The 26,950-nt window shown below is 39.1% G+C and overlaps 1 protein-coding gene across 1 annotated transcript in view; it reads right to left on the bottom strand.

Moving 5' to 3' along the window:
- Nucleotides 1–26,950, bottom strand: part of FAT4 (FAT atypical cadherin 4) — a gene marked incomplete at both ends in the record, with an annotated part of 145,831 nt that overhangs the window by 8,653 nt on the left and 110,228 nt on the right. Inside the window, 7 exons of the mRNA XM_080344357.1 lie at nt 2,967–3,184; nt 4,317–4,441; nt 5,322–5,501; nt 6,942–7,027; nt 10,833–11,140; nt 12,560–12,664; nt 20,757–25,106. Coding sequence (XP_080200483.1) covers nt 2,967–3,184; nt 4,317–4,441; nt 5,322–5,501; nt 6,942–7,027; nt 10,833–11,140; nt 12,560–12,664; nt 20,757–25,106 — 5,372 coding nt within the window. The remainder of the gene's footprint in view (nt 1–2,966; nt 3,185–4,316; nt 4,442–5,321; nt 5,502–6,941; nt 7,028–10,832; nt 11,141–12,559; nt 12,665–20,756; nt 25,107–26,950) is intronic.

Genomic DNA, 26,950 nt, shown 5'->3' with positions numbered 1-26,950 from the left:
ATTGCATGTGACTAATGCTAACAGATTTATAAACAGTCTAGTGGCATTTGGAAAATAAAATTTCCAGAGACAAGACCAGTCCATGACTTCTTCAACCAGGAAAAAATAAGGAATGTTCTTAGTTCCTTGAAGCACAACTTATTTCTAAATTTGAAACAAATGCTGATGCTGACAATATTGAGTAACACCCATTTCTGGGTTTTATTTAAATGTCAGAGCAACTGACAAGTAGGAAATAATGAAAAGAATGAACCACTAAAGCAAACACATTCCTAACTACAAGGATGATTCAACTTTACTAATATTCACAGTCTCCTTTACTGAACAAATTGCTTCTTTTTTTGTCTTAAATCTGAGCACTAGCTTTTACAGATTTATAGCCCACAGGGTAAGGTATAATTTAAATGAGTTTTGTTCTGATTTATTACTGCAACTTTTTACATGCATAGAATCACAGAACAGTTTGAGTTGGAAAGAGCCTTTAAAGATCATCTAGTTCAATCCCCCCTGCCACAGGCAGGAGCATCTTCCACTAGACTGGGTTGTGGAAAGCCTCATCCAGCCTGGCCTTGAACACTTCCAGGGATGGGGCATTCACAGCTTCTCTGGACAGCCTGTCCCAGTGCCTCACCACCCTCATACAAGCACATACTATCTTACATGGTAACACGTAATGCACATTCTCTATGTGTACAATTCCTAGATCTTTGAGCTACAGTTATGCTCATCTGATCTGTTTTTAGATGAGATTTGCAGCTAAAACAAGACAGGCAATTTCACTTTTAACCTGCTGTATTTATTCCAGTACTTCTAACTGAACTAGTTAATTAGTTGTAGCACGTAGATGAGGTTCTTAGAGACACGGTTTAGTGACAGTGTTAGGTTAACAGTTGGACTCTATGTTATTGAGGGTCTTTTCCAAGCAAAATGATTCTACGATTCCATGTATCGTTTACAGGAAAATAAACCAAATCCCCTACCCTCTTCCTTTTATGTATGTATGTACGTATGTATGTATGTATGTATTTATTTATTTATTTATTTTTGCAGGGCAGGGAGACACACACCCACACCATTTTCTACCTGAATCGCATGATTGTTTAATTTCTAGTTTTTGTATCTTTCCTGGATTAAGCAGCCCTTTATATTCTAAAGACCTCTCTTGGGGCTTTCTAGGGGAAGGTTACATCCATCATTTAGTGAATCAGCTGTGTACAACCTCAGTGGGTCTCATTTATTACCACTGCTCTAATTCTACCTCAATGCCAGCTATATCAAACCCAGTTAACTACAAGGGGAAAAATGTGGAGGCATAGAGGTAGCCACAGGACTTGTAGCTTTTCTCTAGCACAATCTAATATTAAAAACATATGCCAGTTTTCTATGAGCACTTACACTTTGGATAACAGGCATATTAAAACACCCAAAAATCAAGTTATAAAATTAACTGTTCTGAAGATGGATAAGAGAGCTGTAAACAGAAGTCCCTAAAGCTCATCTTCTGCACAGGGAGTGGACTGATTAGCCAGAGAGACCTACGTGCGGGTTGGCTTCACTGACATATTGGGCCACCACCATGGTCAGTGCTTGTCAAGATACCTACTCCAGGTATGAGTGGCAGCGTAGGAGCTGTACTGTACTAACTACAGTTAAATTACCACAGTTTTATTAACTAGCATCATCTGGGAACTTTTTGGCAATAATCAGTACAGTGATGTTACATCTCCTTCTTTAAATTGCTGCATCTGTTACTTGGTGAACCTCTGTTCTTTTCCTGCACACAGCTGGGTCTGGGACTTTACACCCTCTGCTTGCTTGTATAACTTCACCAATATTAACAATAATAAGAGTGTTTGCATAAACACACCACTAGTGCTTTCAGCCAGGAAAGGCAACTCTCTCTTTTTTTTTCTTTAATAATGCTTGTAGAGCTGACCTAGCAAATTTGACTAGGGAGAAAATGGGAGTATTTGGTTTTCTCTCCAGAACTCAAAATAATGAGATCTTATCTGCTAATACGACTGAGGCAGAAACTTCCTATGAAATGATGCGGTAAAAGCATACGCTGGGGAAGTAATGCATACTTGCTTCTTAAAAGCAGCTGGTGTGTCAGGAAAGCTCCGTACCTCTGATCGGCACAAGAATCAGGCAGGTGGAGAATTTCGATGGGGCTGAAGCTTAGAAAGTGTGAATTTCTGTATAAGTTTCTCACAAAGTCAGGGAAAAAAACTTGGAAAGTCTTACAGCAGTCAAGAAACTTGGAGCTTACACCAACCCAATAAAGGGGCTTGCCAACATCACTGCTGTACTCATTTAGAGTTATGAATAAATGGATTGAGTCATAGCCAGGAACTGAACCATCACCTTCTCTTGAGTAAGGTAACTTCTGCAGCGATAAACTCTTTGGGAAAAAAAGAAACAACAATGGTGTGGCATTTGAAGCACTAATTCAGCTACACATCTCAAAATAATTTGATATTGCTCTATGGGTAACCTCATGAATTCAAGTTATCCTTTGCTTCCTAGTTTGATAAGCATGAGCCACGCTCGTAGGAATTAATGAAAACTTTTTGGCAATTGCTAGCTGGGTCTAACTAGAGGGCCTGGGTTTGAGGCCTGAGAAATCTGAAGATAAAAGGCCAATAACAAAACGATTTGTTCTGCAGAGTGTCACTTAATGATGATAACAAATATGGCAATGAGTACCGTTCCTGCAGCCTTAAAACAGTCACTATCTGGAGTCTGGACAAAAGTGATTAGATACAAAAGCATCAAGATCTTCTGATACCTTGGCAAATATCAAGGGAATTGTTGAGAAGATGAACGATACTGGAGTAGTGCCTAGCCTCAGCTAAAGACCCAATATTTTATAAAGGAAACAGAAACAGTAATGGAAAAATGTGATTTTGATCACTATGCATGAGGCAGTCCAATCAAATCAAACTCAGCATTAGCTGCAATCTTACCTTCACGGTAGTGAAGTTGCTGCTTTCCTGGATGTGAACTAAGATGCCGTTCTCGCTTCTTGTCCTGAACTTCACTTCCAAGCGGTCTGCATTCGGGGGTCCCGGGCCAGCGCCTCGAGCGCCGTGTCTCATCGTGTATTCCCGCTTCTTGTTTGGGCTCATGTGGTAGTCAAGTCGTCCTTTGCCTTCCAGCGACAGGGCGGTGTCGGCAGTAATATCTGGGACACGGATGGGGAAGCGCTGAGTAGGCAGCTCATTACAGATATAGCCATCATCTGCCTAATAACCACCATTTTCTTTCAGAGCAGAGATCAAGTTCAGAGCAGGTCAGGGGGGAGAGCAGGAGCGAACGGCAATTTCACCCTCTCTGTTCTTTGGCTTTAACCAGAATGTGTGTTTGAGAGTGGGAGTGTGCGAGTAATTTACTGTTGCTATCAGTCAATAGTAAATTAAAACTCTCTAGGGAACAAGTGAGGGAGTAAGGAAAAAAATTTGGCTCTCAGAACTGTAATTCCTTCCCAGGGATGTTACTGTTTCCATTACTGCTAGCAGGGTTTCATGATATATCGAACTCTAAGCTCTTCAGGGCAGAGATAATGACTTTCTATTTGTCATGGCATAAAAAAAGAATAAAAAATGGCAGAACATTGACTACCAAATGCTGTTAAAATTATGGCTGAATTCTTTTGTAAACTGGTGCAATAAAAGCATATAAATCAGCTAAACAATAATGGGACATGTAAGAAAACAAAGCCCAGTCATTATAGTGCAACTACATGGAAATAAATCACTTTGCTCTCCTAGACAATCCTGTATTGATTTACAGAGCAACCCATATGTGAGTTAATAACCCCAGACTGTAACTGGCTTGCTCTCATTTACATTTACCATACCTTCTTGCGCATAATCTGATCGTCATTTTATGAAAAGGTTTACAGTTCAGAGAAGCCATAAGCAGATACACACAATGTTTAGGTGATGGGAAGGGTCCTCCCTTACCCTTTTACCTCCCCATGGCAGACAAATCCCTCCTTTGGGATATCTTTATTTTGGTTACCGACTATACATTATAGGGAAGTAGTAGTTTTAAATGAGTGCAAGTTATCTGAAATGTGATATATCACACAAAAAACATAATATACGTAACTTGTTGCTGTTTTAACTCATGAAAGGACAATAGTCCATTGTGGACTTTTCTTGCCTAATTATCTAAAGAGGCAAGCGTACTGCTTTTTCATTATTTTATAAAATGAATTATCCCATGCTCCTGAAAATAAACTCTTAATGGCATTTGGTTAAACCCTAGTTAGGTGTACATTAAAGAGAAAGACAGTAAAACCTTTGCCATACATTTTTCACAGTGCTTTCCCGTCAGCCCATCTTTGCAGTGACACTGCTGCCATGACCAGTGATCAACACAGGTGCCACCATGTTGGCAGGGGTTGGTCGCGCAAGCGCCTTCTAGTCTGGGACATCTGAAACAAATCAGAAAAGTAGATATTGAAGAATGTATGCGCAAATAAGTGGAGAAAATGTGCTGGGAAGTGTCATGTGTTTGAACGATACTCTCTTTCTTCCCCCTAGAGATGCAAAAGCATAGAGGCTCTTCTCCACACACAGCTCATGTTTCTAAACAGATCCCAGTTTTCAGAATTAAGTTATAACAGGTTTCCAAAAGACAAAGGAATTGAGAGACAGTGAAACTCCTTTTATCTATTACACAAGAGAAGTCAAAACTCTTTAAATGTGCTTTTTATGCTGTAGACCTCTGGAGACTTTGTATCACAGAGACGAGCGAACATGGAGAAAGAAAGAGAAAGGGTGAGCTAACAAATTTGAACATAAGACTGACATTATTGCTACAACTGTGACTTCAAATACTGAGATGAAAAAACAATAGAATCAGATAGTCCATCATTTCTGAAAGACCACTTGGAGGATATGAGGGAAATTCAGTGATACTTGAGAGGCAAACTGACAGAACAGACATTGTGGATTAAAAAGAAATGAGAGGGAGTAGAGGTTTAGTAAACTGTATGAGTACAGCCAAACCCAGGTGGAATTAATAAAGAAACTCAGTAACAGGGCTACTCTATTTCAGCCTGCAAAGCAACATTAATAGTAATTGGCAATAGAAATATAATGATGTTGCTCTTGTGAAGCCTCTCTAATCTTTGTGAACCTTTCATTCAAATTCAGTTTCTTCCTAAAGTTTTCACACTTTAAAATAAAACCTACAGTCACTTTTTTTACAAGAAATATCTGACGGTGTCTGAATGGAGTAGCGTCTAGCTTTCATGACGGCTTCCTTTATTGTAAATGCAGTTCATTTGATACCATATATAGCAGACGTACTGATCTAAGATTCCTTGAGCTGCCAAGGCCTGGCTGGGCTCCATGGGACGTCCGTTGACTGCAAACTCCATTATACAGCCCACAAAATCATGGCTTTCCACCTGTCCTCTCCTTTGAAGGATGGGCTCTACAGACCTGATGCCACCAACAGTAACTCGATTTGGTTGTACATCGAGAGTCCTATAAAAGAGTCAGAAAAATAATTTATCAGTATCGGACATTAAGATAGCAATGGCAACACAGGGGCTGTGACCATCAGCTATAGTCTGCAGCTGAACCTCCTCTTCCAAAATTCGTATGTCATATTTAGCAGGGGAGACAGAGAGATCAGTAGTGCTTGAACTAACAGTTATAAAGGGAATGACTCTACATTCACACTCAGTTATTGCATGTCAAAATTTCGATTCACTTGAATGAGCAGTGTGTTGAAATCATAATGAATAAGGTTTTTACTCACTTATGATTTAAATTGCATATGATATTTAAATAGCTAGAAGATGGATTCATTATTTTACAAAGATGTAAGAGCTTTGCCTGTGGGGAAACCACATAAGGCAGGAAGTAGGGTTGTGATTATTGTAAGAAATTAGTAAAAGTGATTAAGATTAAAGTTATTGCTATCTCCAAAGAGGATCTAAAGATGTGATAGAAAGGCTTCTAAGTTAGTTATGGTAAACATAATAAATAAGGTTTGTTCTCTGTACTGGCCAATGTTTAAGAAATGAAAACTGTACAAGATGGCATCTGGAAAGGCATCTGGAAATTACTGAAAACAATGTCAAAGAAGTTACTTTTTTTTTAGAAAGCAGTAATCAGGTGATATTATTTCTTATACCTTCATAGCAGATGACAAATGTAGCTTAAATAACTAAATAAATCAATGAATGAAGACCCCAAATCAAAGCCAAAAACTGGACACTGAAGTGAGATACAGGTGCTACTAGAGTAATAGCATTTTGAGTCTGAGTCTGTTTTTTGGCAAGAGAGATCTAATTCAAAATGTAAAAGTAGAAGAGGCTTTGCTGAAGATTTGTTGCACTAAATACTGTAGAACTTCAAACTGTCAAAGTGTAGTACTTAAGAGCCAGCTGATTACAACAAGTACATTGGTGTTTTACTGTCTAAGATTTATAAGTTATCAGTAATTACAGGCACCTGATATTCTGATTTGTTAACTCTTTCTACGTTATGATGTGAAATCTCATAGCATTAAGCAATAAGTCTTATTGTTGTTTACATCACAGCACAGACTACTCATGGCCATACACTCCTTATGTGCCACCAGAGGCTGGGGACAGAGATAGAGTCAAGAACTGGGGATTTCTGAATAAACTTCTTGTTGTGAATAAACTCCATGCAGAAATGTAGCCAAAGTTAGCAAGTCGCAGTACATGTAGAAAATTTAATTTGTTTCTGCAAAGATGGGAAAAAAAGATACTCCAGAGCCTTGCCTTTGCACACCTCTGAAATAGTGCAGCTGAAGTATCTATCCTTTGTTTGAGGCTGGGCTAAGGGCATGTAATCATTATTCAAAATTTCCCTGGCTTTGGAGGATAATTTCTTTTTCATTTGAACTTTATTTTACAGCAAAAAAGACACACAGAATGAAGAGTTATTTACCAGTCAGAAGAAACAGCGACATTGCTAACAGTGCAGTAGCCTGGCTCCTGATCCTCGGAGCAGGAATCCACCGTCAGTGATGCTGCCTGCAAAAGCCACACATACAAATATGCTGAATATCACAGGGCTGTAGTTCCCAACCACATTAGGTATTTATGATTAAATACATTGTATTTAGGACTTGGCTAGGATGGAACACTTGTATATGACTGTGTTCACTCAGGACCGCAGGGTGCTTCAGAGCCACTGATCAGCTCTGTTCTACATCAGCATAGTGAATACCGACATGTGTGTACTAACAGAGACTGAGCTAATTGACTGCTTCATACAGGGAATCAGTGAAACACCAAGTTTTCAGATTTGGGTAGGGTTTCTTTCGTGTTTGTTTGCTTTACTCCTCAAAATTGCAGTTACTTTGGTGCATACCATATCCTACTCTTCATCAGAACAGAGCTGCTCCCTCCAAACAAAAAGGGCATTTCTTCTGGGCTTGACCATGACATTAAACACATTATTTGAATCAGATAAAAATACATTTCAAAAGCTGGGAGTAAAAGCACCCAAGATTACTAGCTAAAACTAACAACCAAGTGGACCACTCAATACTCAAATAGTAACCAAGTGGACCTGATTAAGGTAACTCTGAAGCTGGTATGTCATGAAGGATGTTTGCCCCACGTTAATGGTAAAACACGTGGATACCTATAGTGGGACCAAGCTGACATTCAGAGAAGTACAAGACATCATCAGCACTTAGAGCAGTCTTCCTCTATTATCCCCAAGCCAGCAATCCCCAATCAAGTTACCTCATTACCCATCTCAGTCACTTACGCTGAAGCAAATCATGACATTTTTTTGTAATCTCTAAAAGTCTAACCAAAGCTTTGACTAAATCATGAAACAATTCCTCCTCATTTAAAAAAGAGTTTTTATTTTATTCCTTATTTAGCAAAGAATTTTTTCCACAGTGATTTATTAATAACAGATGCTCTGAGGAAAAAACCCTGAAGGTTAGCTATTCCTTAAAACAAATTTTCAGAAAAATAAACATAAACTCCAAATTGTACATATCAGCTTCTCATGTTTCAACCAGATGTGTGGTACAGTTTTACGACAAATTTAAATCACACGTCACTTTTAAAAATGCCTTGGTTTATATTTTGATTTAGATTACTTTACAGGAGCTGAGCAAACAGCAATAGCTATCAGTATGTCATTACTGTGCAATAGCTTTTTTTCTGCCTCCAGTGAAGTCCACTAACAACATCTTGTTGAAATCCCCATAGATTGTCCATGCTATTTCCAAATACGCACTGTGAGCTGATGCCTTGTATTGACCAAATGAATTAATAGTTCTCAGCCCCAAACCATGTCCTACAGTACACTTAAACTGTTCAATTTGCAATTCGTAATGAAAGTTTACTTTATTTCCACACATAATGAGCAGACTGCTTCTCACAAGAAACCTCAGTCTGCAGTTCCAAAGCAGATCATATGCTCTGTATAAATGAAACAATTAATAGAAAGAACAATAAGCTGGTCGGTAGGCCATCACATGCCTACCTATTTTCCTTCAGAATATCAACAATAAAAAATGAAATGAGCTTTTTGTTCTTAGCTCAGTCAGTGTAATCTCCCTAACTTACATTGCTATGTGCTGTGAAAGCCAAAGTACAACCCCAGCTGAAGGGCTGGATATTTGAGAATATATTTTACTTGGACCAGAGTTCATACGATTTATTTTCTAATGTTACTCAAATGTTCCTGCTTGTTACTTAAGCATTACTCTACAGTTACCGTGCCGCATTATGAGACTTTCTATCCTGTCACTCCGCAATAGCTCAGGACTGACAACTTAATGATTTTACCAGTTTCCGATGAAATCCCACTGTGCTGAAGGAAATGACAGATTTGGGGGCTCTTTTATACAGTTTTGGACACCTGAGAGACATTTTTCCTGCAGCAGAAATATTTACGACAAAGGCAATTCTTTTCACATACTGTGTTTGTAAACAGCTGACATTACTAAAAAGGTTTAAACATAAAAAAAAAAAAATATATATGTATATATATAAAAGGTATAGGTTATCTTAAGCGTTTGGTTTCAATCTGAAGCATTCATAACTGAAATTCCCTATAAATAGACCTTTTTATGTTATCTCTTCTATAGTCTAGCCCTGTGGCCTATCTACAAGTTAAACATTTGTCTGCTTTATTTTTTCCTTAATTGTAGCTCACTTATTTGTTGCAATTTTGAAGGTGTGCTCTTATATTGAGCCATTTAAATCTTATCAACAGAAATGCCACACCGATTTAGTTGCTAAAATGGGAACTGGGTACCTTTCAAGATTTAAGTCCACCTTTGGGCTTTACTATTTTGAAGCTGTGATGCAAATTACGTATCTGATATTAAGTTAAATTGAAAGAGAGTCGTTACTTGACATCACAATTATCCTTCAATTTATTTAGATGTATAAATCCTACAAGCACACACTAATTGGACTTGCAAATCCAGCTGAACACTAAATTATCTCCCCTTCAATAAATGGAGAAATCAGGTCTTGCACTACGAAACCAAAATGCAGTTTCAGACTTAAGAATCTTTAAGCGAGAATTTTTAAAAGCACCACTTAGGAAGGTCAGGAGACAACCCGCTCCTATACAAAACCTCAGACCACTAGATACTATATCCCTTTGCTGCTCTTGGGACATTTCAGCCTACGGACATCTCACCCCAGACCTGAAGCGCTTCAGCAGGGTGCTCCAAACAGGGCAGCTGAAAACTATAAAAGGGCTGTATCTTGGCAGCGCTGACTTCTGCAGCACTTCATGGTAAAGAGAAACCTCTACAAGGACTCAGGAGGAGCCATGCTGGGTAGAACAGCTTGCTCTTCTATTCCCTACATCACCTCTGTCTTGAAACATACCCAAAAAAATTGTGGAGCCCCAGCCATATATTATTCTTATGTGACTTTAATTCCAAATGTGGGAAGAACCTGGAACCCCACGTATGCTGGCCATTCCTGCCTAAGAAGGGAGCTGTTGCACAATAGTTACTGATTATGGATGGCAAATAGATTTGGTTTCATTTCTAACTCAAACATTGTGGAGTCAAAAAGCTTGGTTTGAATTCAAAGAGCATTTGGTTTATGTTCTGCTTTGCAAATATTACTAAGAAATGAGAGAAGAGGAATATAAAACATCTACTGGGAAAAAATATGAAGGCAGGAAAAGGGTCAGAGTACCAGGCATATGGCAATCAGTTGTCCCAGTTCAGTTTTTGTCAGAGTTCCTCCCTTCAGATACTTTCTGGGGGACAAAAGAGAAGTAACTCGCCTCCTCCCACCCCCAAAAAACCTCTCAATGTAGCATCTGTGAAATTTTTACATGTATGCTACAGGGAAAAAATAGGCTTCCAGTTTGATGAGATCGGTAAAATCTCTGAACTAGCTTAAGGAGGTCAGAGATGCCTGGAATTTTAAGTTTGTCCACTTCTATTTTCCAAATGTTGAGAAAAATTATTTTGAGGCTTTTTGTAGTCACTATAGTTAATTAGCCTTTCCTGATAATCATCCCTGCAATCTGCATCAGTTAATTAGCCTCATGTGTAGTAATTTATTTCGTTAATTATTCCTGGTTCTCATTTTTCACATTTAGAGTATAAGGCATTGCACATGTTTTTTTAATTATTCTTTATCATCAACATACTAAACAAACCATTATAGGTCTTCAAGTGAGCTGGAGTAAGACAGAAACGAGGGAGGTTTTTTCCAAAGTTAGAGGCTCTGCTAGCAAACACAACATTACTAATTTTATGTTCCTCTGAGTTCACGTGAAAGCCAAAGTGACTTGGCTGAACTTGTCTTAAGTTTTCATTTTAGCATTTCTTACCATTCCAGCCCTCCGGGCAATAACTGTGTGAAATTGTCCATCAGACACCCTCTTAGTTGTGGTAAGCTTGTACGTGCCACTGCCGAGATTGTAGGAGAATCTTAGCCTCTCTTCTGCTATTTCCAGGGCCAGAAATTCTGCTCGCTCTCCAGTTTGGTTATCGTAGTTATACAACAATAAAGCATTACTTTTTATAGTGGCAAACTTTATATAGATGTAATTATTGTTTGGATCCATACTGGGAAACTCCATATATGACAGCTCTTCAAATCCATAACTGTTCAGTTCACAATGATTCCCAAAAACACCTGCAAAATGAAAAGTAAAATCTGGTATTGGATATATCATATCATCAGACATTTGTTAATCCAATTTTGAAAAAAAATCCGCAACTTGAGCTTATTTTTCTCTTTATAGCTGTCTCAAGTGATGGTTCATTTTTGATACTTATGGTTTAAACATTTGTATGATTAAAACATTATGCCTTCCATGTTTTTATTGACCTGAATAGTTAGGTGCATTCTACACATTTATTTTCAGATCTCTGTCACATGATTTCCCTTTTTTCTTTTTACTGCAGCAACAATGAGAAAAAAAAAATAATATTAGTTACATTTACAATGGACTATGACTGTATAGGAAATTAATAAACTCTGAGGAAACATAAAACAAAGGAAATAGAATAAAGAAGTTATTCTACATGTTAGCAGAAAACTATTCAGAGGTAGTTTCAAATGTGTATTGAGAACCATATTTTTGTGCAAGGGTTTTCAGCAGCCTTAAAACATTGTAGATGATTTCTCAGGTTTAGCTGTTTTTTGATTAAGCCGTTGCATTTACTTTCATGCTTTTCTATATGAACAATAACAATTCTAGATTCATCTGCATTCAGAACCAATCTTGGTGCAATTATATCTTGATACCTTAAAATATCTATGTTATTTTATGTCTTTATTTGGTTTATTCCACAAACTAAATTTTTGATAATTAAATAATTGATAATTAAATTCTACATGCTTCTCCGATTCTAAGAATTGTACTCTGATTTTGGAAATCAAAACTTTATCACCATACAATAAATTGAACGGACAAATACTTGTGTGGGCTGAGAAAGCTGTTTTGATTTGGTCAGGCTTTCTTAATCAAAGCTACTAAATATAAAAGTGCCAGTATCTAATGTTGTGCTCCTCACTTGAAGAAAAATGCACATGCTCCCTTCTTGCTTTACAAGCATTTTGACAAATTATGCAGGTGATTGTACATAATTTTTCAAAAGAAAACCAAGCCCTCTATGCTCAGTATCATCCCAATATCCCTTTTTCTGAGTCAGTGTTAGGCAACATACTCACACTTTGCAGGAGCACAGAACACAAGAACACTGATGTAATTTACTATGTTCTTACTCTTCAGCCCTCCTGTGATTATGCTGGAGAGCAAGTGCTGCTCTGAGCCCCTGCTGTGCCCCTCACCGCAGCCACAGTGACCCCCCACCCACATGCTCCCATCTCTCACTGCACTGGCAAAAACATCAGCTTCTCCCTCTTGCAGCCAGGAATAACCGGAGAAAACGGGGCCAGGAGACGATAATTACCCGTTCACAGGTATGTGTATATGCATATATACCTATAAGCACCCATCCATTTTACATAGGTAAGAATAAGTCACAATTTCAGAGCTATTAAGAGGGAAAGGGCAGATGCAGCTGAGCGGAGGAGGAGCGTACTCACCGAAGGGGCAGTGGCAGTAATACCCCTCCACCCCGCTTTGGCAGGACCCACCATTGAAACAGGGGTTGCACTCACAGTAATTGACAGCGGAGTCGCACGTTTTCCCTGCGATTAGGGAGAAAAAAAAGCAATTTCCATGTCAGAGTATTCAGGTCAATAGGAAAGTCAGGTCGGTGTTTAGGTGATGAGCTTATGTCCCAATGCTGGACACGTGGCTCATTGGCACATGGAAAGGAAGGGTGCCAGGGACCAGTTGCAGCTCTGGGAGGGAGGAAACAGAGGGAGGAAATAGAGATATGATGCTGGGCTGCCATGCAGCCCAGAGAAATTAACTTGGCTTTGCAAGCGTCTCAATGTAATTATCTCATATAGGTATCATTATTGCTGTTGCTGGTTTGGTTTGGTTTGTTTCATTGAGTGGTGTCTGTAAAAGTGCTATTATGACATAAAGCTCATGCTGAACTAAAAAAAAAAAAAATAAATAAAATCCCCTATTGAATACAATGTAATCATTAGTGCTGGACCCTGTATGAACACAGGCTGCTATTGTACATTATATGATTTTTCTTACTTTTCCTCATCAATTACAACCTCCTTCCTGACTCGGAGGGACCACAGTCCTCTGGAGCTAAAACAAGTTACCCTGGATACAGTCTTTTTCTAAGCAGACATTGTCACATGTGGTAAATATTATTCACCAGAGAATAAACTGAAATCACATAATTCATTTCAACAAGGAAGGGAACCAAGAGAAAAAGTGAAGATTTTAACAGATGCTGTACACCGACAAGGAGATTCGTTGTACAAAACTAAAATCTTCTTTGTATGGAAACAATAGCTGCAAAAGTATTAGTCTTCTGCACTTTTCATTGCTTAGCTTTTATCAGTTTAGCAACACTCCAGTCTCGGTACCTGCCTTCTTCCTTCTGTTGCCTGTTCAGTGAAAACCTGAAAGTGTTGTCATGTTTGGCCCGCATGTTTCTCTACAAAAACTGGCAAAATCAACTATGCTCTTCAAGATCTTTCCTTGAACTTCACCTAGGCCAGGATGCGCACACTTAATTAGCAAAGGCTAAGACTGCCTTACATGTCTTATTGCACTGATAATGAATTATTTTACTCCTCACACCATACAAATGTAATATTTGTTTAAACTAAGAGTACAACATGAACTTGTATATTGTTCATTCTTATACGTCACATATATCTGATAATCCTTATATGTCACGCCAGCAGAGTTAATATAGCACAGTCCTGGTTTTCTGCAGTTTTAGGGACCAGCAATCCCTAAGGACTGTATAGGGTGCATTGCTGGTCCCTAAAACTGCAGAAAACCAGGACTGTGCTATATTAACTTTGCTGGTATTTTCTGAACTTCCTAACTTCAGTTGCCTAATTAGAAAACCTATTTTCTTTCTCCTTTTTCCTCCATCTACTTTTCTGTCTAACCTAAAGAAGTTTGCAGGCAATTCTTGCATGTCAGCAGCAGCCCTCCATGTGCAACTGTGAGCATGATGGAAATGGAGCGCTGGAGGATTCCTGTGGTTAATACATAACTTGTAGAGTCACCATAAATCCAGGAAACATTTCCAATGCCTGAATCTAATTATGCTTCGGGGGTATTTATTTATATTGTATTCTCTAATTGGCATGACTGAAGGATGAGCTAACTTTTTAATGTTAGATTTTACTGTTTTCTTTATTTTAAAATTATGTACATAGTACAGATCTTTGACTTATCAAGGAGAACACATAGCAAGGCATAGATACTTAAATTAGCTCAGTGATGTTTCCTAGTTTTCAAAAAAACCCAAGTGTAGCTAATAAGGCTTACTATTTTTTTGCAATTCAAACTAACTAAATACTCTTGTTCTCAGCATTAAAGCTGTCATATTTGCTGAGTCAGCAACAGAATATGGATGTTTATTTTAGCTGCACATATTTTAACCAGTGAATAACAACATCTTCTTCATATTTAACAATTGTTTGAATAATTCATGAAACTAATAAAAGTGTGTTTGCATTTATTCCAACTGTTTTGACACAGGAGAAGACGAATACTCTGATTAAACAATTAATCAGAGCTATTAAAACTAATATTTATTTAAAATGAAGACTACATTTTGGCTATTCTTTGCCATTCACTGAAGTGCTAAAGACCTGGGAAAAATGTATCTATTTACATTTGGAATAAGGATCCAACAGAAGATGTCTCTGAAGCTTACTTTTCTTCTTTAAATGCATGTTAAGAATGCTTATCCTAGAAAGCAAGAGTCCTTCAGCCAAATATGAGCAGGAAAAAAGTATAACTTGGGCATATTTTCCTCAATTTATCACTACAGTCATTCTGTATAAGGTTTTAAAATAAATGACCTTGATAAAGCAATCTCATTAGAACAACCCAGTAAACATGATGAGAGTTATAAGTTAGAAACTGACAAACAAAGTAGGTAAACAGTATAATATAATGTCATGTAACTACCAAAAGAACATAAAGTTATTTCTATTCAGTATATAACTAATTTTCATTAAAAAAAATTATCCTGACATGACCACCCAAAACTCTTAAGACTTTCATCTTCTTTCTGCTTTGAGACAGAAAATATTCATCCAAATTTCCTTCCATCTTCAAGTCAGTCCCTTCTTGGACTCATCTTAGATAGAAAGTTTCACACACTCCTTGTCCATCATCTATGGAAAGGTCTCCATATTTCAAGCTACTATTGGCAGCCTGCCTTGGTTACTCTGCTGAGATTCAGAGAGTTTCTATCAACTCCTGTTTTTTGGATGGTCCACCAGTGTTCAAATGACACCTTCTTAACCTTCCCTTCTAATCTAAACGATGTTCCTCTCGTGCCCTATTGTTTCCTCTGTTGTTATTGACCAGACTTGATTTGCAGAAGTGGATCTTTCTAGGCCTCTGAACACGGACATGTACTCCAGGAATCATGGAAGAAGTTAGGATGGAGGGACCTTGGAGGTCACAATATCCAACTCCCATTGAAAGCAAGGCAACCTCCAAAGCTAGATCAGGTTGCTCAGTGCTTTACCCAGCAGGGTTTTGCTCTGGTTTGTCTTTTCTTCAATGTGGAGATTCCTCCAGATAAGTTGCTGTGACACAACTGCAACTTCTTCTAAACTTCTACTTTTTTATTTTTTTACTCCTTATTCTTCTAGCAAGTAGAGCCATCCAAGATGGCAGCAGGTTGTCCTACCTCTTTCACTTATCTCCCTTGCAGTGTGCTAATACTAGCTTTCCAATATCTCAATAAAAGACTGTATTTGTTCACTTTCGTGCTAATGGGCTACATGTTTCATGGGTTCCAGACACAATAAGGTGTGTGGTAAGGACTTAGATTTGGAAAAACAAAAAATAGCTTGCAAATTCATTCTTCTTCCTGTTCTGCCTAAGATATTATGTTTATATTTAGATATTATTTTTGTAGAGAGGACTGTTTTTAGTGAGTAGAGTACTAGCTATTCTGAGAGTCTCGCACATATAAAACAAATCATTCAAGGAACCTTACTGGATTGAACAGGATAAGAAAGTGATTGCCATTATGCATATAGGTACCCTCATTTAACCCAAGTGCTCAGTTCTACTGCTTTTCAGAAAGGTGAAGCCAATGATTTTAACCTCACAAAACCAGAGTGGTTTTGGTTTTCAGAGGTCATTTTCCACAACAGTCTGCTCATTTAAGTGTAAGACCATGAATTTAAGAGCAGTGTTCTGATAGACCTTTGTCCCGCTGTAGTAACCTTCCTCAAAAAATTATGAGATGTACATGTTTTCATGCTTTATGCAAGTCAATTTTCAAGAAACATTTATTTTCACAAATTCAGACTACTATGCACTTCTCAGCTGGGGAACAATTTTATTTGGACAACATAAAGAATTAAGCTATTTATATATGTTTGATTGGTATTTCAGGGTATCAAATCCAGTAAGGGGAAGGAAACATCTCAGCTAATGTGTTGGGAAACAAGGAGACTCCAAACCAGAGCCATCCCCCAGTAACTCCATTTCAGGTGAATGTTACAGTTAGTTGAGTATACAGATCTTAGCTGAAATATCAAAAGATTCGGGGTATTTATTTTTATGTCAGAAAGATCTTTTTTTTTCTGAAGACCAGGAAAATTAAGATAACACTGGATAATTGATAACAGAAAACATTCAGCATTTATCATTCATCACCTCAAGCTGATGATATCACATGCAGTGGCTTATAAAAAAATCTAACTTCCTGGATTTTTTTTAAATTGAAAAATATAACAGGAACAGATACTAACTGAATGCTCTTGGGTTAGATTTCAGCTGATTTGAGAGTATCAGCTTTTGTGGTTCTCTGTGTCCATCTTTTAAAGTGGTTGTTCTAATATTTTAGTCTTGCATTTGAAACAATTTCACAAACCTACATTCCTTCATCTTAATGAGTTCTGGAAAACGGGAAATGAAGGGTTCAAAGGAAGGGAAGACAACTACTGTAAATCACAAAGTATATTCCCCCAAGAAAGTGATTATTTTGAAAACAAAACCTGATCATCATTAAGAGATGTAATTATAACAGATTGTTTAAACCCTAATGATCTTGCGCTGAGGTAATCAGTCTTTATAATCCTATTCAGTGAAAAGAACTAAATTACCTTTGCAGTATGATGAAGTGAAATGCAGCTGACAAAACATAATAAATCAAGGAAAAGACTCTCAGTTTTCAGGTAAGCCATTATAAAGGTCTACAGCTCATGTACTCTAATTTACAGTGAACAGAGACTCTGTCTCAGAAAATACTAATTTCTACTTGTATACAATGTTGTGTAAGTTTGCTGGTTTTTTTTACCAAGCATGCAAATTCAATTATGAGACTGTATTTTTATTCTAAGAGAAGCAGCAAAGCTATGTGTATAGAAAACTGAATTAGAAATTACTATTTTGATTTTTTTTTTCCTGAGACACTCAAGTGTTATATTCATAAAGAAAAAGTTACAGACTTTATTTTTACATTCACTATGGCTATCTTTAATCATGTATGAATCAGGTTTAGACACCCAAGCAGCTGTGTTCTCTTTCTGTTGGCAGTATAATAACGACATAATAGTCTCTATGTTAAGCATTCTCAAACAATCTGTATTCTGACATTTGTTTGCAGAACGTATTGAATACTAAATTTGCAGAATTTCAAATATGCCTTTGCAGACATAAAATGTCTAAATATACTGAATATTAATTGTGATCTTATCTAATAAGCTCTACTGACATTCAGCTCTGAAGAAATTTTGTTATTTAATTACATACTTTGGTGCCATTTGTTTTCTATCTTGACCAATTAATCTCCAGACACTTAAATAATTCTTGATTCTGCAATGGCCAACTGATTTAAAAAGATCTGACTCCCAAACAGAAATGTCTGCCTCAGTGGTAGTCTATTCTAAAATTATTTGTGTTGACAAGGAGTTTAAGAAATCTCATTTCAGATGCCACATTTAATTCATGGCATGAAAGAAATCCAACACTTCAAACTGTAAGAGTCTCTCACCACATTTTCCTAGTTAAAACCTTCTTTTTTTTTGAGTTTGTCACATGTGGGGCTTTATTTTTAGTTGACATAAGGGTTGAACATTAAGATATGAGCTTTAATACCAGAAAAAAAAATCAGCTCAACATTTCTTTAATGTTTCAAATTATAGGCTAGAAGCATATATTACAGTATGCTGCTACAGTTAATGAAGTGTTTTGCTTAGCTGCAACAGCAAACATATGCCCAGTTAATCCTGGTGCTAACGACCTAAAGAGTTACAGGGAATAGGTGCCCTAGAATTAATATGCCATGCTCCTGGCAATATAAGTTGATACACTAATACAACATGAAATAAAATCCTGGATTGTTTGCTTAATTAGAACTGCTTGTCAATTAATAATAATTGCTCCTGACCTGAGGCTCAGTAGAACACTGGTGAGGTTCACACAAAAGATCACATCAGTGTCCTGTATATCAACAGGCCTTTCACACTCCGTATGTATCAACTGTTGTAGATGCACTTTAAACAAAGTAGTTAAGCTTTTATTTCGGAATTAACCTCCTCCTTTGCAATTAAGTATGTGACATCTCCTGTACCAACCTGGTTTAAGAAAGAAAACAAAACCAAAACCAGTCAACCCCCTGGCCGCCCCCACTGGTTTCTAAGGGCTTTTGGTGGCAGTGGTGGCAAGTCCGAACACTCACATCATAATGAGCATGGCTGTGCGAACCTGGGCTTCCCTGGGGCATCTGAGATACAGAAATACTCTTTAGAAGAAGTAATGAAAGCCTTGCCTTATCTTCTCTGGTTAGACTCTTTATTATGTCTGTAAAAAGAGACTTTAGCAATGGTTAAAATTGTTCAGACCTTCCTTAAATATCATACTGAGCTAGACAATGATTTAATTTCTTCTGCTCTTGTTCACTTAGGGTGCTCTAAGCATGGCAGGAATGTCTGAATGTCTGAACCTAAATAAATGGAATCATAAATTATCATTTTCATTTGGGTCCATTTTCTATAGACACAATTAATAAATGGTAGAAAGTTCGTGCTAGAATTTGCATTTTATTCAAAGGCTGTGCACAAAAAGCCTGAGGCACTGCTGTGGTACACACATTTTATAACTGTGGTGCTTCACAGCAGCAGTAAGACAGGATGGATGTAACCCTGCATCACCATCCAATGGCAAATCCCTATTTCTGTTTTTATTTTGAGCATCTGTCATTCAGAAATCATGATTAAAGACTGGGAGCTAATCCCCTGATCAACTCTTGTTTGATCCCACACCCCTGGCCACCTACGCTACAGACAGCTTAAGTTCAGTGAGGGGAATCCTACCACAGTGTACAACCGTATTGGCTTCTGACACACACAGCTTTTAAAGTGACATTTTTCTAACGCGTATATTTTACAGATACTTTGGTGGACTTGTTTGAATTCTTTTAAAACTTTCAAAAAATGATTTTTTCTTGAATGCTCCTCATATCCCATGATAACAAGAAAAGTATTACTACTCCTGATGTAAAGTCCAGTAAATGTGCAAATTTCTTGTGCACACAGGAACCACAGGTGGAAAAACACCCAAACAGACATAGATTCTGCCTGATCAAAACAAGTGCGTATACGAAATTAAAACTTGCAAGCTCTTTGGAGAAGGGCTGCTTTCCCAAATGTCAGTCTGAATAACAAAGGAAGTTGCAGGCTGGAAAACAGTCATGCTAGAATAATTTCAAGTAGAGAAATTCAGTGGGCCAAAGTTTTGATGGTATAATTAGTCACAATAACCAAGTAGTTTTCTTTTCCTTCAGAGGACATCTCTGTATTTTCATCCAGACTCTAACACTATGTATTACAACGGCTGAAGTGGCTTAAGAGAATTTGTGACCTAAATCTGTAGATATTTCTCTTAGAATGACTGAAAGCGCCCAGAACCTTTTCAGAGGCAGCCAGAAATTTAATTTGCTAATCACTGTACCCTTTGAAGACTGCAAATAAAATTCATTATCTTCCTCCATGACAACAGAGAATAGAGCCTTCCCATGATTACTGCAAACATCAGCCTGCTTTTCTAGGGATAAAATCCTGCTGCGTTCAAATATGTAATAAGTATTAGAGAAAAAAATACTCAGAAGAGGTAAGAATGCAGCAGCCATTTCTGTTGTTGCTGAAAAAAACATTACAAAGGGACAAAATATAGAACAGACATGCTGGGTCATTTTGCCTGAATTCTGCTTTCTTTCCTATATCTTTTATCAGTTTTGTGTCTTGTATGACTAAACAATTTGGGGCAGAGGTCAATTTTCTTGCTTGGCACACTCCTAGCAGGCTTGACATGCTACCACAACGTGCATAACAATAACAGAAAAATCAAACTTAAGCATTGGAAATGGTCTCTACATATTTAACAAATTAAAATAGTTCTTGTAAAATCCTTCTGTTCTAATGCAAGTCAGGTAAGCGAGATTTGCTGAGGACAGAGCTAAAATGAAATAGCACTGTGGGCACCTGGTCCTCTCACTTTTCATAACTACGAATACCTCATTTTTCACAGCCTCTTCACCTATTGGGGATGCTCATATTCAAATAATAGCAGCTAGAATGTATCTTGTGCTAAAAATGTAAGTTTCTGTCCTCCTTCCATCTCCTCTTGACTGTAAGATATAGAGAAGTAAAAGCGTACCTGTAAACCCCGTTTTACAAACGCAGTTGAAGCTTCCAGGGAAGTTCTGGCAAGCGGCACCATTTTTGCAGGGGTTGGAAAGGCACTCATTGACGTCCCTCTCGCAGGCCATGCCAGTGAAGCCCTCCGGGCAACTGCAGGAGAAGCCCCCCACCAAATTGTGGCAAGTCCCATCATTGTGGCAGGGGGAAGGCAGGCATTCGTTGATGTCGGTCTCGCACAGAGTCCCCTCGTACCCTGGCAAGCACCTGCACACGAAGGGCCGAAGGGGCTCGTTGGCCACAATGATGACAGGGACGCTCTCATGGCTCTTCAGAGCAGGGCTCACCGCCAGCCTCCTCAGGCAGCTCCCTCCGTTCTGGCAGGGGCTCTGCAGACACCAGTCGTGGTCCACAGCCTCAATCCGCACGCCGCTCTGGCGGAAGAGGATGTCTTTGATGCTCTCGAAGAAGGTGGCCACACCACTGGGATTCACATACTGATTGTTGCCACGTTTGACGGCTGCCATCAAGAAGGTGTGGTTGCTCTCCTCATACACCCCATAGAGCTGGACGGCGGTGCCCAGCCCCATCAGCTGGGAGCTGGCAATGCGCAAGAAGTGGAGGTAGTGATTTGTTAAGAAATCCTGCACGCTGTGGGCACTCAGGCGGAGGAGGATGCTGTTGTCAATGGTGGCGTTACCGAAACCCATGAAGAAAATCCGGACACTGCTCGTGACAGCACCATGTAACCCATCATTGCTCAGGACGGCCAGGTCAAACGTGCCATCTGTGGACCTTGCCTGTGAGTGCAGATCGCAGGTGCCCCCGGGAATACTGAAGAGGGTGGTGACTCCTGAGGTGAGGGAGCACTGGAAGCTGTCTAGCACATCTGGATCCTGTGGCTTTACATTGCCCAAAATTCCACCCGGGAAGAGGTTGCCATAATAGTGAACAAAGATTTCTACTGTTCTGGGCTGAGATGGGTTGTCGTTTTGGTCTATTACCTTGATCAGCACAGTTCCTGTGGAAGACATCTGAGGAATGCCAGAGTCTCTCGTAATCACTGACAGATAGAAATTGCTGATTTGCTCTCTGTCAATCTCTCTTGTTGTTGTCAGAACACCAGTGGTGCTAAGGCTGAAGTAGCTGGTTGCAGGGCCAGTGCTGAGCAAGTAATATGTAAAGGGACCTTGGTTCGGTGGGAGATCAGGATCTGACGACTGAAGTGTCATCACAAGTGTTCCTGCACGGTTATTCTCCATGACTTCTCCTTGCCTGGTGGACAATGTTGGGCCGTTGTCGTTGATATCTTCTAAAGTTACCAATAAAGAGGCACTTCCTGTAGCAGATGGTGTTCCTGAATCGATGGCCAGCACAGACAGGTTGTACACCGGCAATGTTTCTCGGTCCAGCTCTGCAGTGACTGTCACCTGTCCTGTCTGTGGGTTGATGGAAAAGGCACTGTTGTTGTTGCCAGACCCAATGAAATAGGAAAACCTGCTCCAGCTAGGTACAGAATCTGAATCAAAAGCACTCACGAATGTGACATGGGTGCCTGGAGGAACACCCTCACTGATTCTTATATTGTAGGTTCCTAATGTAAAAACAGGAGGATCGTTGGCATCCAGTATAGTGATATTAACAGTTACTTCATCTATATCTGCACCACGAATACTGCCAAAATTTTTTGCAAGGACCTTCAAAGAGATTCGTTCTTCTTTTTCTCTGTCGAGAGGTCCTGAAACGTAGATTTGGCCACTTTTCTCATCTATCTGGAAGCCTTTCTTTCTGCTGTTGCCAAAGGTAAGGTAGTGGACTTCTCCATCAGTTCCCATATCACGATCACTAGCAAAAACTTCACCTACAACAGTACCTTTGGAGGCTGCCTCAGAAACCTCAAAATAATAAAGCTTGGACACGAAACGGGGCACATATTCATTTGTCCCTTCTAACTGGATGTTGACACTAGCAAAGCTGCACCTCTCTTCATCTGGAATATTAAAAGCCTTTACCATTAAATGGTAACTTTGCTTTGTTTCATAATCTAAAAATCCCTGGGTGGTGATTGTTCCAGTATTGGGGTCAATGACGAAGAGGTCACTATCTGAGGACTGAATAGCATATGCAATCACAGCGTTAGGTCCAGAGTCAGCATCTGTGGCATTTAAACGAATAACAGTTGTCCCACTGGGGGCATTTTCTAACACGTTGGGAAAGTAGTCCTCAGGGCTGAATGCTGGAGAATTATCATTCACATCAATTACATTAACAGTGACCCTGCAGTAGCCTGTCCTGGACACCCATCCTCCATCCGTGGCAGTGACAACTAGCTCATGCTTTTGGCATAACTCAAAATCAAGTGGTTTTGCTAGTGTCAGTGTACCAGTAGTTGTATTAATAGCAAAGATGCCAGCCTCATTTCCAGAGGAAATATTATATCTGATTAATCCGTTCATAGCGGCATCTCTGTCCTGAGCGGAAACCGTCCTGATGACTGTTCCAACAGAATGACTCTCCGGGATTGTAACGCTCATATGGCTTTGTGAAAACTCAGGTGTATGGTAATTTTCCTCTGTCACAACTATTTCAACAGCTACCTCAGATGAGAGTGGAGGATTACCTTTATCCTTTGCTTTCACTTTAAAGAGAAAGTTTTTGTTCAAATCGGCCATTAGTGAAGATGACACAGAAATCCAGCCCGTACTCCTGTCCAGTCTGAATTTATTAGTTTTGGTTTCATCAGAGACAAAATACTCCACTTCAGAATTCAAGCCAAAGTCTTTGTCATCCACTGCAGTAACTTTAATTAAGTTTGTGCCAACCCTCACGTTTTTAGTGACAGGAGTGAAATATTTACGAGCAAGGAATAACGGTGCATTGTCATTGCTGTCTACTATGTTAATAGTGACGGTTGTCTCGCTCATTAATGGAGGACTGCCTCGGTCTGAAGAAGTGACAATGAAGCTGTGCCTATTAATGTTGACATTGCTTGAACCGCTGGAGTTTTGGTACCTTAAATACTGCTTGTTGAAAATTTCCCCCGTCGTTGCATTAATTCGGAAGAATTCAGATTGGGATTTTATGAAGTAGAAGACTTGGCCATTTGACCCTTCATCGGGATCAGTAGCTGAAACCTGGGTGACCTTCAACCCAACTCCAGGAAGCTCAGGACACTCCAAGTAGTAGGACGGCTTTGTAAATCGTGGGGCATTGTCATTGATGTCCATAACAAATATGGTAACATCTGTGCTCACTGTCCACCCAGAGTCATGTGCAGAGACCCTGATTCTGTAGCGATCTGTGTCCTCCCTGTTTAGCGGTCTGCTGATGGTGATATCCCCAGTGCTGGGATTTATGGTAAATGGGAGACTCGTATCCCTTATGGAGTACCTGCTGACCGCGTTCACACCAATGTCTTCATCTGATGTTGTGACTCGGGTTACCGTAAAACCTAGAGGTGCATTTTCAGGCACAGAAGCACTGAATATCTGTGAAAACCTTGGAGCATTGTCATTTTCATCCAAAATATTAATAATAACTTTGACGGTTGTGCTTTGGAGTGGGGTGCCTTTATCTGAAGCTTTTATGGTTAGCGTGTATTGAGACAATTTCTCCCTGTCCAAGGGCCTGACACTTCGGATCTCACCAGTGGCTCGATTGATACTGAAACTATTTTCCACATTGCCCTCAATTATTTCATAATTTAGCTGTCCATTTAGACCACTGTCCCTGTCGACAGCAGCCACCGTCAGTATCTTCCGTGGGGACAGGTTCTCCATTATTTCTGCAATGAAGGGATCTTGCTCAAACTCTGGTGCATTATCATTGACATCTATCACCATTACTTCCAGCTTCTTATATGAGGAAAAGGGAGGAAAGCCCGTATCTCTGGCCTCAATCCAAACCACGTATTTCTGTATGGCTTCAAAATCCAATGCCCGCCCAACAGAAAGCTGTCCTGTCACCTGGTCAACCAGGAAAGTGCTGCCCAGGTTACCACTGGCGATGTAGTAAGACAAAGACCCTCCCCTGGCTGAAGACCCAGAAATGGTGGTGACGAGCGTACCAACTGCTTGGTTTTCGGGAAATGTGAAGGTCTCCTGATCAGCCTGAACATGAGGGAATTCTGCTTTGTTCACAAACCTCACCGTGACGGTTGTAGAGTCTGTCTTGGGGTACTTGCCGCCATCTCTCACATGAACAGAAATGGTGACTTCAGACTCTCCTGCCAGCGAGTTTGCAGCCAGGATTGCCCCCCTTGCTGGATCAATGTGGAATTTCTCAGAGTTTTTCCCCATGAGGGAATAATGGAGCTCAGCGTTGGAGCCAGCATCCGCATCAGTGACAGTCACTGCAAACACGAACGAGCCTGAAAGGGAGAACAGAGATAGGGCAGATCTTTAATGAATGCACCCATGGTGGGCAATGTGATGCCAGCGTTTCACTTGGAATCACTTGTGAGGGTCTCCCCGTCCTGGTATTCATCCTGGAGCTGTATGCTCTTCCACACACTGCTCTGAAAATGAACTGCTTTTTTCACACAAGAAGTTCAACAAGGGGCAGGTGAGTTTGTGAGCCTGAAAAACATGCACATGGCGAGAAAAAGTGGGTTTGAAAACTAGGTCACTGCATTCAGAGAAACACATGTACAGATGTCAGGGGCTGCATGTGCATCTGCACTGGAAAATGGACCTGCAATTATCTGCAAGCCTAGCATCCCAATTCTGGAACATTCTCATTTTGAGATCCATAAATCTAGTAAGATCTTATTTTTATTTTTTAAATTACTAATATTTTTTTGTATCCAGGTAAAAAAAAACAAAACCAACAAACCAAACCAATAGAAAACAAACCTGGAATTCAACGACTATTAAGGTTATGTAAGTGAACAGGCAGCACCCAAGGACATTTACTCGACAGACCCACTTTCCCTCATTTCCCTGATGCTGCTCCTTTGTCTCCAATAGCCTCTTGCTTCTGATTTTGTAAGAGCATTCTGAAGAGAGTAACTAACAAGAGTACATTTTCAAAAGAATGCTGGCCCACTGAGATAGCAGTAAAATCACACAGAAATATAGAACTATTGCACAGTAATGCAATAACATGAATATATCACGTTTCAGGTCTTTTGAATTTAGGCTTCACAATGAGCTCAACTATACAGGCACCGTTTGCATTAACACCTATATTTACCGATTTGCAAGGAGAATCCAGGGTGTTATTTTGCACTGGAGTTTACAGATCTAACGCACAACACATCTTTCAAATTTGACACTGTCCAACCAATTTGTAGAATGTTCTGTTGATGTTTTACTGGTGCTGTAATTTAGAAAATACCACTTCTGTATAAAAATCATGTTGTTTTCAACCTCTTAAGGCAAAATCATTTGCAGTCAGGAACAACTTTGACAGCGTCCCCTGAAAACCACACTTCATGTCACTATTTGTCATGTGCAATGATTTGTAATCCAGAGGGAGAAATACTTAGACAAGAACAGTATTCAAGTCCTTGTGAGAAGCAGAACAAAAAAATATAGATTCTTGCTTCAGTTAAGCAAATGATATTATTAATAATACTAATTCTCTCTTCTAGTCTTGATTAAAAAAATAACAAGGAAATTAAGCTTTTTCTTTAAGAGTGTACACTAGATATCCTGTGATTGGAATAAAACCAAAACCTTGGAAAAGTTTTGAGGGTTTGTTCTTTTCTTTTTTTGGAAAAGCTACTTCAGACTCTACATTAGACTGCAAGAAAGTTTTGGTTGTGTTGTTGTTGTTTTGTTTTGTTGTTTTTTTAATGGATGCCACACCTGCTAGTAACATCATTGTCAAAATAACGTGAAAAGATATTAATATTTCCTTTTAAATGAAAGTGAACTATCAACTGGGGAAGTTGCAAATAAAAAAAAAAGTGCATTTATCTCTAGGCTTTTGCTTAGTTAAAAACAGAGTAAACATAGCTTAGGCTTTCTATATGTTTCTACTTATAACAGGTTTCATACAAAAAGCTTCCCAAAAGATATTGCCAGAAAACATCAGTTAAACCTACATGTACTTCTCATAAACACATTTAAAAAAAAAAACACCCAGAAAAGAACGTTACAAAGGCACTGTGCCCTAGTTAGAATACACAAAGATTCACCAATGCAATAATAATATACTTTCATAATGCTGTTCTGGAAACAGGGGAGAAATGTAAACAAATTCATTCTT

This window comes from Nesoenas mayeri (assembly GCF_963082525.1).
Source record: "Nesoenas mayeri genome assembly, chromosome: 4".
Taxonomy (NCBI): Eukaryota; Metazoa; Chordata; class Aves; order Columbiformes; family Columbidae; genus Nesoenas; species Nesoenas mayeri.
The sequence above is the reverse complement of the archived record's forward strand: the minus strand, read 5'-3'. Positions and strand labels throughout refer to the sequence as shown.